General features: G+C 34.8%; 1 protein-coding gene across 1 annotated transcript in view; it reads right to left on the bottom strand.

Annotated features, from left to right (window-relative positions):
* Nucleotides 1–17,261, bottom strand: part of MYO10 (myosin X) — a 129,087-nt gene that overhangs the window by 90,570 nt on the left and 21,256 nt on the right. The window contains exon 2 of the mRNA XM_072411863.1: nucleotides 16,432–16,530. Within this exon, the coding sequence (XP_072267964.1) occupies nucleotides 16,432–16,530 (99 nt within the window). The remainder of the gene's footprint in view (nucleotides 1–16,431; nucleotides 16,531–17,261) is intronic.

Consider the following 17,261-nt stretch of genomic DNA (forward strand, 5'->3'; position numbering starts at 1 on the left):
AATTGTGACTGTTTCAATGCACGGTTTAAAATCTACAGCTGCAGAATTATTACAGTTACAACATTTGTACATAAAAGGAAAGGGAATTTCCAACAGCTTCTTTCAAGGTTTTGTAATAATCCTCTGTATTTTGTGTACTTACCAGGAATAAACACCCTAGTCAGGTAAGATGCTTATTATTATAGAGGATTTCTGAGATATAGACTTAATGAAAGTTTTTATCTGTCAATATTAGGTAAATATGTGGAAAGCAAAATATAACCTTTTAAATTTCTTTATAATTCATAACATTAAAGTGGAACTATATCCGCACTGCTTATATGTGTATATATATATATATATATATATTTGCAATATTGCATACAGATAGTTTGACTGCTCACTATAACCTAAGTATATACCTTTCAGCAAGTGATATTCTGAATCAACAGCTGTGTTCACATTTTGGATTGGAAATGTGCCATCTGTGCACAGAAACTACAATATATAGATATGCATAGAGCTAACAAAGGATGATAGCCTTATCTGGATTTACTTGGAGTGAGTTTTTCTCAGATTCTGGGCTTCTGAGTTTTTCTGTACATATTCAAAACAGTTTTAGATGTATATTAACAATCTTGTTCTGACCAGGACACTTGAAAAGATTTGAAATAGAAAGATGCATGTGTTGCTGATCCGATTTAGATTTAAACAAGATCAGATCCAGAAGAATAAGGATCATTTCCCATGTTTGGGCCATTTAAGTTGTGCTATTTAGTTTTTTTTTTTTTTATTGTGACCACAGTTTTACTTTAATGTTATGCAAAAAATGCCAATGATTTTATCCTGCCCAGGATTTCAGTTTCCATTAACACAAGTGCGATAGGGAATAAATGTAAGTTTTTGAAATAAACTTTCTTTCTTAACAACATGTGAATTGAGTTTATTTTGTAGCATGTTCTTCTTCAAGCATTACTGTGCCATGCCCCACACAACCACATTAGTCAAACTGAAGATCAAGCCAGAATGGTGTCTGCCACATCAAAGCATAGTAAGTAGTGTCTCCACAGAGAGAACTTCAAAATAACACTTTTCAAAAAGGCATTAAATATGATTAGACTATATTTTGATTATATTTAGTATCAATTTACGATGAATGAACATAAGACAAGTGCTCTTTTTGAAACTTAGGTGAAAATGATACCTCTTCTAAAAGCTGATAATGACTAATATACACGTACATGCTCTGCCTGTATGAAATGATATGTTCATTTGTACTACTGACATTACATTTGCTTTATATTACCTTTCAGTAAACTATAATATATATATATATATTGAGAGACCATATCAATAATATTTTAATTTAGGAAGATTTGGCAAATTTGTTGGTGATTTGTGAACCCAGGTTTTCTCAGAGCTTGAATTAGTTCACCTTTGTCTTGAGTGCACTACGCCACACCAACATACATAATATTTCTTTCTCAACCAAGCACTCACCAATGCACAGCATTAGTGTAAAATGAGCCTACTGGAAACAATTTCTTACTGGCACATCATTACGTTGGGTCTATGTTGAGTAACGCTACCCAATAGATGTGTTGTGAAAAAGCCCAAAATATCCTGATTTCATGATTTTGGGTACAGTAATTTGGACAAGCTCATTGAAAAGATAAATGAGATATTTATGTGACCTGAATAGAAGATTTAGCTGTGTGCCTTTGGTGATTGCTTTCAAACACAGTTTGTGAGACACCATTGAGTTTGTTGCTGGTTATACCCTATAGGGCAACAGTAGAAGCAAGTCAAAGAAATTTCTGGCAAGACTTCGGAAAGTTAGATTTAAATAGCAAGTCTTAGGGCATATGCATACAGGATATTATAAACATATTTTGTAACAACAAGCACCATCAGGCATTACTATAAGAAGTACACAATGGAAAGTAAATAACAAAAATAGCAATTTAAGGTATCATTTTAAAAGAGGAAAGTTAACAGCCACTTGTAAATCAGTTCTCTATCAGATCTTCCTATCCTAAAAAAAACATTAATATTTGTTTTGAGTGAAAATTTTTGAGCACCTGTACAAGGTTTTATATGAGATAATAAAGCTGACCTATGGGACGGAAAAGAAGTACATCAGTCCATTGTATGAACTAAAGCAGCCCAAAACCAAACCTGGTAAAGTGGACCTAAACTAAAATTTTGGCCTTACATAAAATGGTAGACAAAACCCTTTTATGTAAGGTAAAAATACATTTCTTTTTGGGGGGAGCGGGTTTAAAAGCCTTTCTTAAAAGAAAGTAAAGCCCCTCCCCTTCTGTCTTTAGTTTACATCCGCTTTAAAGCAATGCATTCAATCCATGGAAGTATGTAGCTGCAAAATATTATCGAAAGAGCAGCTGGAGACCTGTTCAACTTAAAATACTTTCATAAGTTGAGATCTAAAGAAAAGAAATAAGTGGGTTAGATCAGGCACGGGCAAACTACGTCCCGCGGGCCATATACCGCCCAATACAGTCATTTCTCTGGCCCTTATATTGTGGCCCCTGACTGAAAAAGTTTGCCCACCCCTGGGTTAGAAGGTTGCATGTGGCCCAAAAACACTGAATTGACATTGCCAATTCTCTTTCTCTGTCTACAAAAGACATTATAAACAAAGGTTTGACTTTTCCAACTTAAAACACATAATGTTACCATTACAAAAAATACATCATTTCTTAATTAATTTGGATTTCTAAATTCAACCGGCCACAAACCTGGATGGTCCATGGTAGCCTATACCACCCTCCAGGCAAGCTGGGAATATGGTAAAAAGAAAGGTATATGAAAAGGTTATCTTCAGTGACAACTGCATGTCCAAGCAGTAAGCATATCTGATGACATAAGCCGCCTAAATGTTATGCAAGTCTTGATTTTTTTTAATGTATAATGTAAACTCCGTCTTCCCAACTCCTGCTGCCTAAATTTCCCTGGTAAATATTACCCCCTCTTGCCCCCATTCTCTATATTTACATTCTTAAACTGGTTGCGATTGTCCTAAAGGATACGTTCAAGTAGAACTTTAAAACTAAAGGCTCCATGTCTACATATAAACATATAAGATCTAACATGGCTGATGTAACTCACGTTCATGATTTTAATAAAAATAGCATTGAAATGTTACTATGTGTGTTTTTTCTTTCTAAATGTAAAGGGTGTGGTGGGTGGTGGTTATACAAAAACTTTCCCTGTTATCCAAAAGCCCAGGAAGTTTTGACTTACTCTTCTTCCTCCTTCTCAGAGAATAATGTACTGTGAAAGAATTTATTCTCAGCACCATTCAAAGGGTCTGCTTGCTTCTGTGTAAACCCAAGCAAAAAAAATCGCACCAAAATTTGAAGCCTATATACACCCCATTGCATACAGAAGTATGTACAGTATCTCTTATAGTCTTATCACCCTAACAGAACATCTGGATGGTGTCCTCCTAGGCACAATACATTTCAGGAAAGCCAAAAAATTACTATTTGTTTTTCTTCAGAGAGAGTTTCTTTGCAAAGTATGCTATGAAGTCCACATTTAGTTACCAAAAGTTTACATTAGTTTGGATGTTACTAAAGCAGTTTTGACTGCAAACTGACAAAGCATATACATTGAACTACAGTAGTATACTTTAAAACCTAAGAAACAGGATTACAGCCCTTGCAAAACGTGAGACAGCCACCACAAAACCCCCAATATAAATGTAGCCATAATCATCACATTTTGATATGTGGACTCTGAAGGACAGCTAGCCAATGTTAGGTTTAAATGTTAAAATAGCATTGCCCATAGAAAGTAATTGAGTGAGTGCAAACCAGAGTTCTTGTTTTCTTATTATGCACTGCTGGGTTCTTCATAAACGAAATAGTTCATATTTGGAAGCTGTTCCTGGAATTATTAATGAGAAGAATTTGGAACGCTGATTGCAAGCCAGAATTTCCCATCCAACATCAGTGCTTTGTTTCCCAAATGTTCTTTTGGGTGAATGTGCAGAAATTACAGACGCACTCCATAGTCTTGTGGGAAGCTTTGTCAGAAGAATGTTGGCTGTTTTATCTGCTAAGTGGGGTGCGTGAGGTGGGGGAGCAATTGTATAGTAACATCCTTAACTACGGAAAGGGTCATGCAACAAGCTCATATATGACTAAATGACAGGTGTACACAAGCTTGTGGCCATTTAGCTTGGCATTCTAAATGGAATCTGAACATAGAGCTGCAGGAAAGTGTGCTAATTAATAGGCTACCAGATTAACCATTACTTTTAAAGGAATTTGTGACAAACATACCAGTAGAAATGTCAAAACGCACATGTCAAGGTGAAAATCCAAAATATATTACAAAGTCTGCCAACTGTGGTAAGAAAAATACCTGTAATATAAAACCCAACCTATGAATCACATAAGATATATTTCTTTACATGCAGTGGTAGCCTTGGTAGACGGAGAACGACTGAAGAGACCAACTGACATCACAGAACATTTAATAGCAGCCTCTGAGCTAATTACAGTAGACAAATATTTTTCTAGTTAAAAAATTGACCAATTTGGGTAATATTTATAGGAACTTGTAAATACGGTCTGATAAAAAGGAATTCAAGTGTTTTCTTTCCAAACATATTACACCAAAAAAAAAACATAAAAGACAAAATTACCTTGCCATCCTAAATGTATCTATAAGTGATTTTTTGGGGGAGTAAACATGATTTTTTTTGTAAGAGTTCACAGGAAAAGAGATGTTGATAAACTGTTTAATTAGTAATAAAGTTTTTAATCTTAAACTATGAATCATTTCATAACTTAAAACAGCATCTGTACTAATATTTACTTAAGTTGCAATGCTATTTCTTGCTGTCTCCTTCCTTTTCATAAACACTGTATAACTTTAATTTAATATAATTTGTAAGAACATGAAGACTTTTTAAAGGCATACAAGGAGAACATGGAAATGACAGGGGTTAAAACACAGTCACAGACAGCTACAAAAAACAACTTTTTACCAATCCTACCTCTACTTTGGTGTGATAGCAGATGCTAAGTGTCTAAGACTGTTTTGCCTATTAGGTACCTGAGTTTGCTTTTTCTGTTCAATGAACTATGAATTCTAGGCAGTCTTTCTCTGAACTAAGAATCTGTGGGGACACCTCTGGTGAAGGGGATTGTCAGGCAGGTGAGCACTGGCATTTTTAATTAAAATGAAACAGTATTACACAATTCCAAGCAGAATTAATTTAGAAGGCACTTTAGGCAAACCTAAGAAAGGAAAAGAGGTGTGACACTTTAATTGTGCTTTAAGCTGGCCATTAGCTTTAGCAGACCATGCCTCCTATACTATGAATCACTTTCCATATAGCAAAGGCTGCAAACCAGAGACTTTTCATGAAAGATTTCCAAACTGATGACTCTCCCATGACAGAGGTGTCCTGAGATCGTCTGTTGTTCTAGTCAGTCGCCTAGTCATCCTGATTGCTACCCTGATTGCTACCCAGGCTTGTCAGATTCACAAATATGAGGTGTCCATATTGTCACTTTTTTGATCATTGTTGATTTTTTTACTTTTAAAAACCTTTTATTTAAATATGTTTGAAAATCTCAGACTGGATGGAGGTGATAACTTACATTATATTGGCTCGAAAAATTATATATATTGGCTGAGTCTGAAAATGTTGACAGCCACTAGCATTGACTGAAAATATGTCCTGGCAACCATAATGACTGATTTGTCTTGTTAAAAAGTCCTTTTACTCTGAAATGGCATTAATGCCAAGACATGAATCCTGATGAGACATTGGGCCTGATTTATTAAAGCTTTACAAGGCTGAAGAGGATATACTTTCATCAGTAAAGCTGGGTAATCCAGCAAACCTGGAATGGATCTGGTCCAGGATTCAAAACATTTGCTAGCAAAAAACAAATAGCAAACCATTCCAGGTTTGCTGGATCACTCAGCTTCACCAATAAAAGTGTATACTCTCCAGCCTTGGAGAGCTTTATTAAATCAGGCCTATTGAATGAAAAGATGATTTTGTAGAACACACATTTTCATTCAATACAACATTCATACATTTTATTTTTTGCTGTACAGGACACCAACCACCAGTAAGAATGTCAGAAATGATACTAGATGTCACTTCTTACAAACTTTCAAGCAACGAGTCTGATTAGGATTTGGGAAATAAAACAGCAGCAAATCTATCTGGCAGCAGTCACATTTAACTGGACTTGTTCTTGTATTGTTGAAGACTTTTTGTAGCTTGTCTAGGCTGTTTAGTTCTTAAGGTGGGAGGTACCCATGTTTATTGCACACAAAGTTCTTACTGACACAACCCATTTAAATAAACTTTTGCATGCAGATTTTAATTTCGATTTTGATGGAATAGTAAAGTAAAGTAAACTATTTTTTATTAACATGTTATTAGTTTGTTGTTTATATCATCTATTTTTTTGTTTCCAGTTCCTCTATGTATGTGAACCAGTCTCTTGGTTCACATCCTGCTACTTGTAGTTAATAAACATTCTCATGTCTCAGTCTTGTACTGTAACCTTTTATCCAGAACAATTCATTTTACAGACAATCAAAAGAGGGCTTTCTCATCAGCCTCTCAAATACCCAACTACACAGCTGAAATGAATTAGAACTCAAACATACCAGAATGAGAATGTTGGTCTGTGTGCAACATCTGCTTGGATCTAAATCCAACAGCAGTGCAGCTATTCCTGTACTTTTCTCCACAAACAATGGTACACATATGGTTTCTGTTTCACATATAAAATCCTACATTATATATTAACTTCCTTTAAACCCATTTATATTAGACTAAATAAAGTAAGGCTTAAAGAAGACAGTTACTTGTCCAGACACAATCTAACTGCTCTCAGGGCAAGTGTTCCATAAAGATCTATGTTTGGCTCTACTGACTTTGCAAGTTTTTGTCTATAGAGAGGGGAGAAACAGGAAATGGATAAGAGGTGGCAGGTGCCGGTTTGGATAGTGCCTGGGAAACTGCAATAGGGTCTTTCCTTTTACCTGCCCAACACCTTTTTCCAACAAGGTCAACAATGGGCAGTGCCAGACATGTGGGCCATTCAATCTACCTGTATTCAGCCCGACCCGGGAATTGTTATCTACATGGAATATACATACTTAAAGCATTTCTGCAACATGTGTCATTTTAATCCCACCACCAACACAGAACAAGTCAGATACAGCATGACGTGTCATTTCTTATTGGTTTGGAGACCTATAATTTATTGCAAGTAAAGCAAGCTGCCCTATCTAGACCCTTCATGACTCTTACCAATAGATGTAAGTGTGTGTGTGTGCGTGCGTGTGTGTGTGTGTGTGTGTGTGTGTGTGTGTCAACTGAGGCAATGCAGTGGAAGGCAAGTGTTGAAGCACCAAGTGAACCTGGACCCCTTAATACCATGCATGTGGAAAGTCTGCTACGCTAAATTATTATTATTATCTTATTATATATATTATATTATGAATCATTATTATTAAACTGGATTTATATAGCTCCAACATATTACGCATCGCTGTACATTATATTGGGTTGCAAATGACAAAGGAATACAGACATTGACACAGGAGGACATGACCCTGCCCCAAAGAGCTGAGAGGCAGTTAGGCAATGTTTCTCTCTAGTGCAGGTTGTTCTCTTTAACACCACAGGTTGTTGGCAGGCCTTTAGCATCCTCACTTACAATTCAAGATTGCTAGTTTTAAATCATATGTGACAATGTCAGAGTGCCTGTTACTAATGGAATTCTGAAGTAAAGTAATTTCAGTGGGTCAGGTAAATGAAGAGGAGTACAGCTAAGGGAGTGAGGAATAAAGCTCTAAAGTTTATTTACCACTGAAAGGTAGAGTTCTTACTTAAACTGGCATTTAATTAATGTTACTAACATAGAGAAAATGATCTGAATACAAAGAAGTCTTACTAGTAATACATAAAAGCCCTCAGCTGTTGCCTGTGTATTTATAAATGAGAAGCCACAATGTGACACTAGAGTGTCTTTAGGCAGTGTGACAGCTACAAAGAAACAATTCTTGTCAGCAACAGATGGTTCACAATAATAGGTACAATAACTTCAGCCATCAGACCACATAAAGCAAACAGATATCTACTAGAAACAGAATAGCTTTATTGGTAATGACTTCTTTAGAGGCAAATCACAGACCACTACTTGGAACATACAAGGTATCATGGTAAAACTGGAGTCTCTTAATAATTTAAGGTGTGTTCATGGCTTTCATTTGGTAGCCTATGCCAGGGTGGTGCTGCTTCAAATTTTGCTGAGCATGATGGCTTTTTAACAGCTTCCAGAATGCAACATAATAATCCTAGGTGTTCAGCCAAGTAAGCATTTTTAGCTAATAAAATAGTTGCTGTTAGCACACCACATAATTGCCAATACAAATAATGAGAAATTGTGCACACATATGCAAACACTCATTTTAAGTGACTGTAAAATTAATTTAGCTAACAGCTTCATTCACATTTATTCTTGCAGAATACAAGGGAGATAATAGAAATTCAACTAGATGTTGCCTCTGAGAGCAGTGAGCCATTTCCATAAGTGCTAATTATTTGAACTATTTACAAAAGATACATATACATTGAGCTTCAAAGGACCCTTTTATCAGTTCATCCAGTTGGTAATATATATTCATTTCATTTACAGTTCATCCAGTAATATATATAAACACTGCGGTAACTTTAGTTCTATACATCAGTACAGTCAGCTGCACATTCTAATATGAATGCATTATCTTCCAGTTATAAGCTGCAGACAGTGGCGTCTCCTGAAGGATTTAGCTGCAAATGTGCCAGGAGCAATAGGACACACTTCTGGCTTTTCTTCAATAAATATGGCTTACAATGAATTGTGAATTACTAAATGAAGTCAGCAGCTGAGTCGATAACCCAGTAAAACAGTTGCAACTATTTCTATTTTGGGAAAGATTCAATGTAAATATTTAATACTGAAATAATTAAAATTACTAATGACATTTGCTGTTTCCTTCTGTGAGAGAAGTTAGAAAAGCAAAAAATTAATTACTGTGCTTCATAAATTCAGACGTCAGCCTGCAACCAACAGCAGCACAACACAAAGCAGATACACAAAGGATCCAGTCTTCTCTGACCTCCAAGCCTTCTCTGCTGGAATCTGGACTGCTTTTGACATCTGTAGGTCATTGAGTTTTTGGTTAACTTTCTGCAGTGAACACTGACAAAGTACAACAGAATTTCAATGTCTTTTTAAAATGTTACTACACAAAAGCATATGCCTATCCCATGCCCTTCAAATGGTGCTTTGTAATTCTTCCCCGAGATCATAGTTGTAGAAGCTTACTACAGCTACATCCCTGAATGTGATTTACTGTATTTAGGGACAGTTCAAAGGTTAAATGACTTCCTTGGCATTGCCTGACCTATGTGATGAGACCTTGCTCTGTTCTTTATGGTCATAAATGAACGTGCATTCCACTGAGGCCTTGAACTGTTTAGTGGGATATCCCGTTACCAACAGTGGTGATTCTCTAGCCCATCTTTCTAAAATAAAGTTAAAAAAACCCAACTGCTTCACATGCTTGTTTTACTTATAAAAATAAGTAGTTTTTATAACTTCAAATTTTTTTAAAACTAAATACAAAAGCACATAAATGGAAAAAATATATAAATGTGTAAGAGAAAAGGTTCAATGTATTTAATGTATCCTCTGCCTAATAAATTAGGCTGGAAACCAAAGAGTAGAAAGGCTTTCAAATGTATTAAAGCTGGCGATACACTATGCAATATTTTTACTTGAATGACAGAATATTATCCATCATATAATAATCAGTAAAATAGAATTATTAATGTGTATCTAAAACTCTGAAAGCAAAAGCATTTATACCTCACATCTTACCATTTAGGTATACTGACTGTATAATGGCCAAATTTAAACACAAGGATAAAATTGCATTTTCAACCATTCAAGGGGCTCACTTTTAATCCCTAGATGTCCTGAAGTGTTCATTAGAGTTTATGACAGGTGTTTTTGAGGCTTGCACAGGTTGCATTACATCACAAGATATTTTCTCCCCTGTACAAAAGGGGATTTTAACTGCTCAGTCATTTCAATGATAACCAGGAAATGGGACTGTTGAGGACTAGTTGTCGGATGTGAACCACGGAGATACCACTATGAACAAATGCCCATGTGAACTAGCCTGATTTTTCATCTTTTTTATTATTATAATTTTTTTAACTTTATTCTCACTTATTAATTCAGTGAATAACAATGAAATAATTACTGATCCTTCATGTCTACATACATTTTTCCATTGTATTAATATTAATATTATTAAACAGGATTTATATAGCGCCAACATATTATGCAGCGCTGTACATTAAATGGGGGTTGCAGATGACAGACGAAAACAGACAGTGACACAGAGGAGAGGACCCTGCCCCAAAAAGCTTACAATCTAGTAGCTGGGGGAAGTAACACACAATAGGAGGGGAGATATGTAGTGGTGGGAAGTAATGACATCAGACAGAAGAAAATGGGTAGGCAAGTTTAAAAAAAATGGGTTTTGAGTGCTCTTTTAAATGAGCAAGTCAAGGTAAATGAGAAAGTAGGAGCAAGCCAAATAGGCTGAGAAAGACCATTCCAGAGAGTCGGGGCAGCTCTAGAGAAGTCTTGGAGCTGTTTGTGTGATGAGGTTATGAGTGAGGAAGCAGGAGTGAGGAAGTAGGTCATTCGACGTCATTGCTCATCTTCATTACATAGTGGATATATGGGTGTAGTAGCTTATACAATAAATATAAGGTCCTTTGTGATTTCTTTTAAGCTCAGAGGAAGTGGCAAGGACACTGCATTTCTGGAAAGATCACCATATGTTTTCTGCACTGATGTTGTTAGCTTGAAAAACTATAACAGTCCTTACATTCAAGGACCAGCACACTGCATTATATTCAATTTATGTTTTCAAGGTCAGATATGCATTAAGATTTTCAGCATTTTTTGGATATATGTTACAGTATGGAATCATCTTAATTAATTAGCACAGTTTTCAGATCGCTAGTGTCTTCTTCTTGCATGGTCACTCTTTCTAAAGAATACTGCAGATTATTGTGCCAACTGAGCTGATTCCTGAAACTTTACCTTGGTTTTAGAGTAAAGATCTAAGCAGATAATGTTTGAGGAAACAAAACTGGATGTCTGGCCATGAGCAGCATATGCTGTGCAATGTATTGTTATCAGGGTATATATATCTTGACCATTTAGCATCTGCCAGTGGCTCTGTTTACATGGGACCCTAACAGATGCTTAGCATTCAGGAAAACAGCATTGACAGGCAGAGATGTTTTCAATACTGACAAGTACCATTGTTGGAATCAACATTTGGTAGTAAGATAATGTACAAGCAAGTTACATGTGAACTTGACTAATGCCAAAAAGATGTTCTCATTAGAAAGTCTGTTTTTCTTTTGATAAAAGTGCATCCTCTGTTTTTGATCTTGCTACATTTTTATTCACCTAAAATATTCTTCATTTTTCCATCACATTATCCCACAGCTGTTAAAGATGAACTTCCTAAAAAAAAATAATAATTAAGGCGTGTTTCACAAAACTTTTGGAAATGTGACCTTTTATTGACTATGCAAAATTTTATCCAGCAATGTGCCAGAATGCTTGAGAATAGTTAAAAGGAACTCTTTCTTCTGAGGATGCATTCATTAAAACAGTGCAGAAGACAATGGAGTTTCATCATTTTCATAGCTAAAGGCAAATATAATTTACTATTTTTAATTACAGGACTAATACACTTGTAATTATTCAAGAAACATTTCTTGTTTTAGGTACAAAATGTATACATTATACACTAGATTTATAAAGTACAAAATGTTTCATTTGGTGTGAAAAGCGCTATTGCTTAGTTGTAATAAGCAATCCTGCACAAAAATGTGCTGAAGCATTTACTTGTACCAACTGGAATTACTTGCTCAGCTATTTCAACAGAAATAAGCTTTGGCTAAGCATCTTTTCTTTCAGTTTTTTTTTCATATGGTTACCTGAGGTATTAACTAGGGGTACTCCATTTGCATTCTCCCTAATACACATCAATGAATATGGAAAATGACTAAAAGCATCTCACTAGACTATCACAAAAAACAAGCAATTGGTTCATTGTGATATGTCCATTCATAATTAATAACTGATTTGCAGGATTCAAACAGGAAAATGTGGTCACCTAACCACCACAAAAAAAACAATACAATATACAATATGAGACCTCCCAGAAATGGCTACACAAAATTGGTGACATGGGAAATCAGGCCCTGAGATGATCCACAAAGCTGTAAATAACTGACAGGCCATTCATCCTGACAGCTGGTTTTTCCATGCATGGTCCTTTAATAATGGGAATATATAGCCCAGGATAAATTGAGTAGGGTATTAACAGGTCCGGCCAATAACTACATAAGTGTAAAGTTGCATGTAGTGCCTAACCAAGTTTTCCAATCACACTTGACTACAAAGGGAAGAGCAGTGAGCAAATATTATGTCTAAAATGGGCTAATTATAACATATAATAACAGCCAGAATAAACAGTAATAGAACATTTTGCTGCTCGGCATCTCATTACCAATTTTTTTGATAGTTAAGGCCAAGTTTACTAAAAAAAAAAAAAAAAACAGGGCAAACCTGACATAATCAATGGTACATCTGCTATTTCAGTAGGTGTTTTTTAAAAATACATCATTTATGTATGTAAGTAAAAAAAACAAATTTCTGTTTCAGTTATTTAAAACACATGGACATGCCATTCTGCCCACAAAAACACAAATATTCAGAAATATAAAAGTGCTTTAGGTTAGCCATAGAGACATAGATGAGACATCTTCCTGTCTTCAATAAATCTGATGGCTAATTGGTTTGAACAAAGGGATAACATAAAACACAGTCTACCAGACTTTCAGAACACTTGCTGTTATATAAGATGTCCGGTGATGAAGCAAAGGAAATTTGCTTTGATACATGAGGCCATGTACAAGTAGGTGCTTAGCTGTTTGAGATTTACAAACCCCTATAACAGCACAAGCATCAAGAAGACACTAGTTGTTCTTTTACAGGTATATTATTTAATATATTATAAAAAAAATAAAGTGATGTTTGTGGTATGGAATGAAGCTTAAGTTTGATCAGCTTCACTTTACAGGTGCACAAGGTTGACATATTTGGAATCTACTGTATTTACTACATTGGTAACCACAGCCTGGCTTTTAATTTTTTACCACCTGACAAGTGCACACAACTTTAGAATTTGGCATATTTTATATCTATTTGGTAAACACAACCTTATATTTCTTTTCTAAGTGTATTTTTGCTGAAATTACACATTTGATAACCAGTAGCACAAATATTGGGTGACATAAAAATGATTTATTTCTACAGGTTCTCTCTTTACAGAAAGTATACTGTACAAAGTTTTGGGGTTGTAAAAACAAAACTTTAAAATATAGGGGCAAAATGAAAAAATATGGCTCTGGCAGTGATAGGATTAGACACAGTAAACTGTGCAACATACAAACTAGCGAATATGTAATTTGGCAAACCAGCTGAAAGAGAGGACACTACTGTATGATTTACCTAATAAATATAGAACCACAATGTCTTCTTTAAGGAGCAAACAGGTAAAAAAAGAAGTGTAAACCCAACTTGCCATAAGTTAATAACAGCCTCAGCTTGTTTGCAAGCAGTGTAAACTATATTACCATTTTGGAGTGTTTTAATGATTCCAGCCACTCATGCTATATTTATATTCAGAAATTTCAGAGCTTGCGTCTGTATATAAAAAGATCTCTGCTGGCAAAAAGTTACTGAATGAAAGACATTATTGTAGCAGAAAGTTAGGTAGAGTTATTTTGGCAAAAGCTGTAATATGGCTTTGATTTATAACAGCTGTGTTGCAGCTTTTAGTTAAAAATTGTTCAGATTTACTAAAACAAGTAGTCATTTATCTAAATGGTATTAGTACAAATCATGTGGACCAAAAATTCCCAGGCTATTTAATTACAAACATCAACAATTTTCTATAATCATGATAATTTGCATTTAGTGTCAAAGGAATTAAACCAGGACCGGTGAAATACAGGGTAGGAAGGCCAGAAGAAGAAGCCAAAACCAAAAAATCAGCCATCAAATTTATGATTATATTATAAATGATAAATATATTCATAAATACATTACAAAATGTAGTTTCCCAATTCTATATATTTGGTTTACATTATTTGTTACATATGTTATCACTTTTATAACTGTCCTATGGACCTGTAATCTAAACAATGATTCCTTTAGGAGAACATAAGTGTATTTTAGTAACTACACATCTAAATTATTATTACAATTAGGAATATAGTAATTTGGAGGATAAATGCAACATTGAGCATGTTTTTATTATAATTTGGTGCATTTTTCTACAAAATTAGTGATAGTGTGTGGTGGGTGTAGTTTTCACTTCCTCACACACATGAATTGCTTCCCTAGGTGAGAATAGCATTATCTCTTCCCTGGAGATAATAAATTGAAAAAAGAAGACCAAGAACAGCTAGGGTGTGGCAATAAGATAATGTATTGTAGAAAACAATTTAAATCATTGTTTAGCATAAGAGCACAATGTTTTAAAGGGTCTTTCCCATTTGGGAAAAGCGACTGACGAACTATACAGTGGTATCCCTAATGAAGTGTTAGCAAAAGGAAGAAAATGACTCGTAACCGATGCGTTTTGCCTTTCGGCATCCTCAGGGAGTTTGAAAAACTTTTTTTTGCAATTTGTGATAAGTTGCAATTATCATATAAGGGATGTTGCAGATGTCAGGCTGACACACAATCAAGCAGCACCTCCTGCGTGCCGAACTTAACAGGACTTTTTTCCACTGCCCTACAGATAATGTGCTGTGAGTGTACTAATCCATACCTACCTCTGTGACATCCCTTATATAATAATTACAACTTATTGGTATGCCACTGGTCTGGGATTTGGAGTTCCCACCTAAAACCCATTTGGAAAGAGGGTAGGAGGGTTAAAACCTCTGTCTGCCTTACTGCTGTCCATTTCTCCACTTTGGAGTTTCACCCAGACTTGTTGTCATTATTACTATTGTCTCTAGAACTGAAAGTGTCACTGGAACAAGATTACTGCCAAGACATATGATTTATATCAGCTATCTAGTATAACATTTTCTGTAAAAGCCCTTTGTTTGTAAATATATATATATATATAAATATATATATATATATAACTTTTTATAAAAGGTTTAACACTGTAGCACTATCTAGTTTAAAAAATAGTTCTTTTAAACATTCATTCAGTTCTTTGCTCATCTTCTGCAGCTCGAGAGAGGTTTCATGTAGATATTGTATGTTAATTCATGGATGGCATGCATTCCTATTATATATAAATATTTATATATATATCTATGAAACAACATGATTTTCCAACAAAAGATATGAAGCAGACCATGAAAGGAATAAGTAAATATGTGCAAGCAGCGTTACAATAGTTGCTAAACTCTGTATAGGTTTACGTAATTACATGTATTGATACTTTTACAAAGAGGAGACACATCCAGCAACACTTTTTGTATACAATAGCCATGACATAAGCACGCTATCATCGCCAATCATTTACACGTCTTGTAGACATAACCAGTGTATAAAAGAATAGGGAGGAGCCATGAGTGCAACTGTTATAAACATCTTTTTTAATGACCTGAATTAGTCTTTGCATTTCAAGAATCAACAGACTATGAATCCAGGAATGACTGTTATACGGTTCACCATACATAATATTTTAGAAATTCTGCAATGTGACTAATTAAAATTCATATTAGATGTGTTTTGATGCTGTCTAGTTCTAACAGTTTCTACAAATTCGGAGTTCACTGAATGTCTGTACATAATGTATAATAACTACAGCAGCTCATCTACAATGCTGAAAATAATGTCAAACTTTTTAATATTGAACTGGTCCTGAAGAACATTAAGGATTGGTGTAGTTTAACTTTTTATATAGAAAGGTAAATAATATATAGTAGCTTTATTGTAACTGTCTGTGTTAGCAATAAAATAACAATCATTGTAAATGTCACTATGCACTCTTTTAAATGTCAACATACGCATATGATTCACTAAAAGTAGCCTAGAATAGAAATTGTGGAAAAGGGAACTCTTCAAAGTAAAACAGCCAATAGCAACCAGATTTCAAATTCCTAAAATAAGTTATAATGGTTACTATGAGTTACTTATTCTTTGCCTATATGAATAGCAGTGTGTTGTTAACATATATATCAGCAAAAATTACAGCCTTTATTTTCAAAAAAGATTATTTAGTTTTGCATCATTAGGCATAATGTAGATTATTTTAGGTACTTACCTGATTATAATATGTTTTAAATACAATAACACCCCCAGAACAGGACTGAACATAACTAGGGTAGTACTGTCCATTTTCTCGTAACCAGACTTGTGTTCCCTGCATAAAAAAAAATATATATATATATTATTTTACATAATTATACAAATTTAGAGGAACAAATATAACAAAAGAAATGGGCCTGATTTATTAGCTCTCCAACACTGGAAAGGATACACTTTTATCAGGGAAGCTGGGTGATCCAGCAAACCTAGAATGGATCTTGTCCAGGATTGAAAACATTTGCTAATAGCAAAAACTTTAAGAAATTCATTCCAGGTTTGCTGGATCACCCAGGTTCACTGATTAAAGTGTATTCTCTCCAGCTTTGGGGAGCTTTAATAAATCAGGCCTAATGTGTAAGCAGTATATGTTTTTTTAAAACTCTTTATTGCTTTGTAAAATTAGTTTGACATTGCTGCACAGAACTGTCTGAAAAACTACAGAAGGGGAAAAAGCCAAAGACTAATCACCAAACACATAGAGAGAGGCCAGTGGTGATTAATCTTCATACAGAAGGCTCCTGCATGGTGGTAAAGTTTCTAACTTATCACTACAATGCAAGAGATACTTTAAGCACACGAAGATTACGTGTACATGACTTTTATAGTTAGAGTTAGATATTACTGACTTATTTTGGAGTTTCACTCTAAGAAATGAATTTTACCATGTTTGAAATGAATTGTAACATGTTTTAAAGATAACCACTTAAAATATATAGGAATCTCTGTTTCTCTTTTACAAACTTTTGGCAAAACCAAAAGTGGACTATATGCTGTTTTACCACTTTT

The sequence above is a fragment of the Pyxicephalus adspersus genome, chromosome 5 (assembly GCF_032062135.1).
Source record: "Pyxicephalus adspersus chromosome 5, UCB_Pads_2.0, whole genome shotgun sequence".
Taxonomy (NCBI): Eukaryota; Metazoa; Chordata; class Amphibia; order Anura; family Pyxicephalidae; genus Pyxicephalus; species Pyxicephalus adspersus.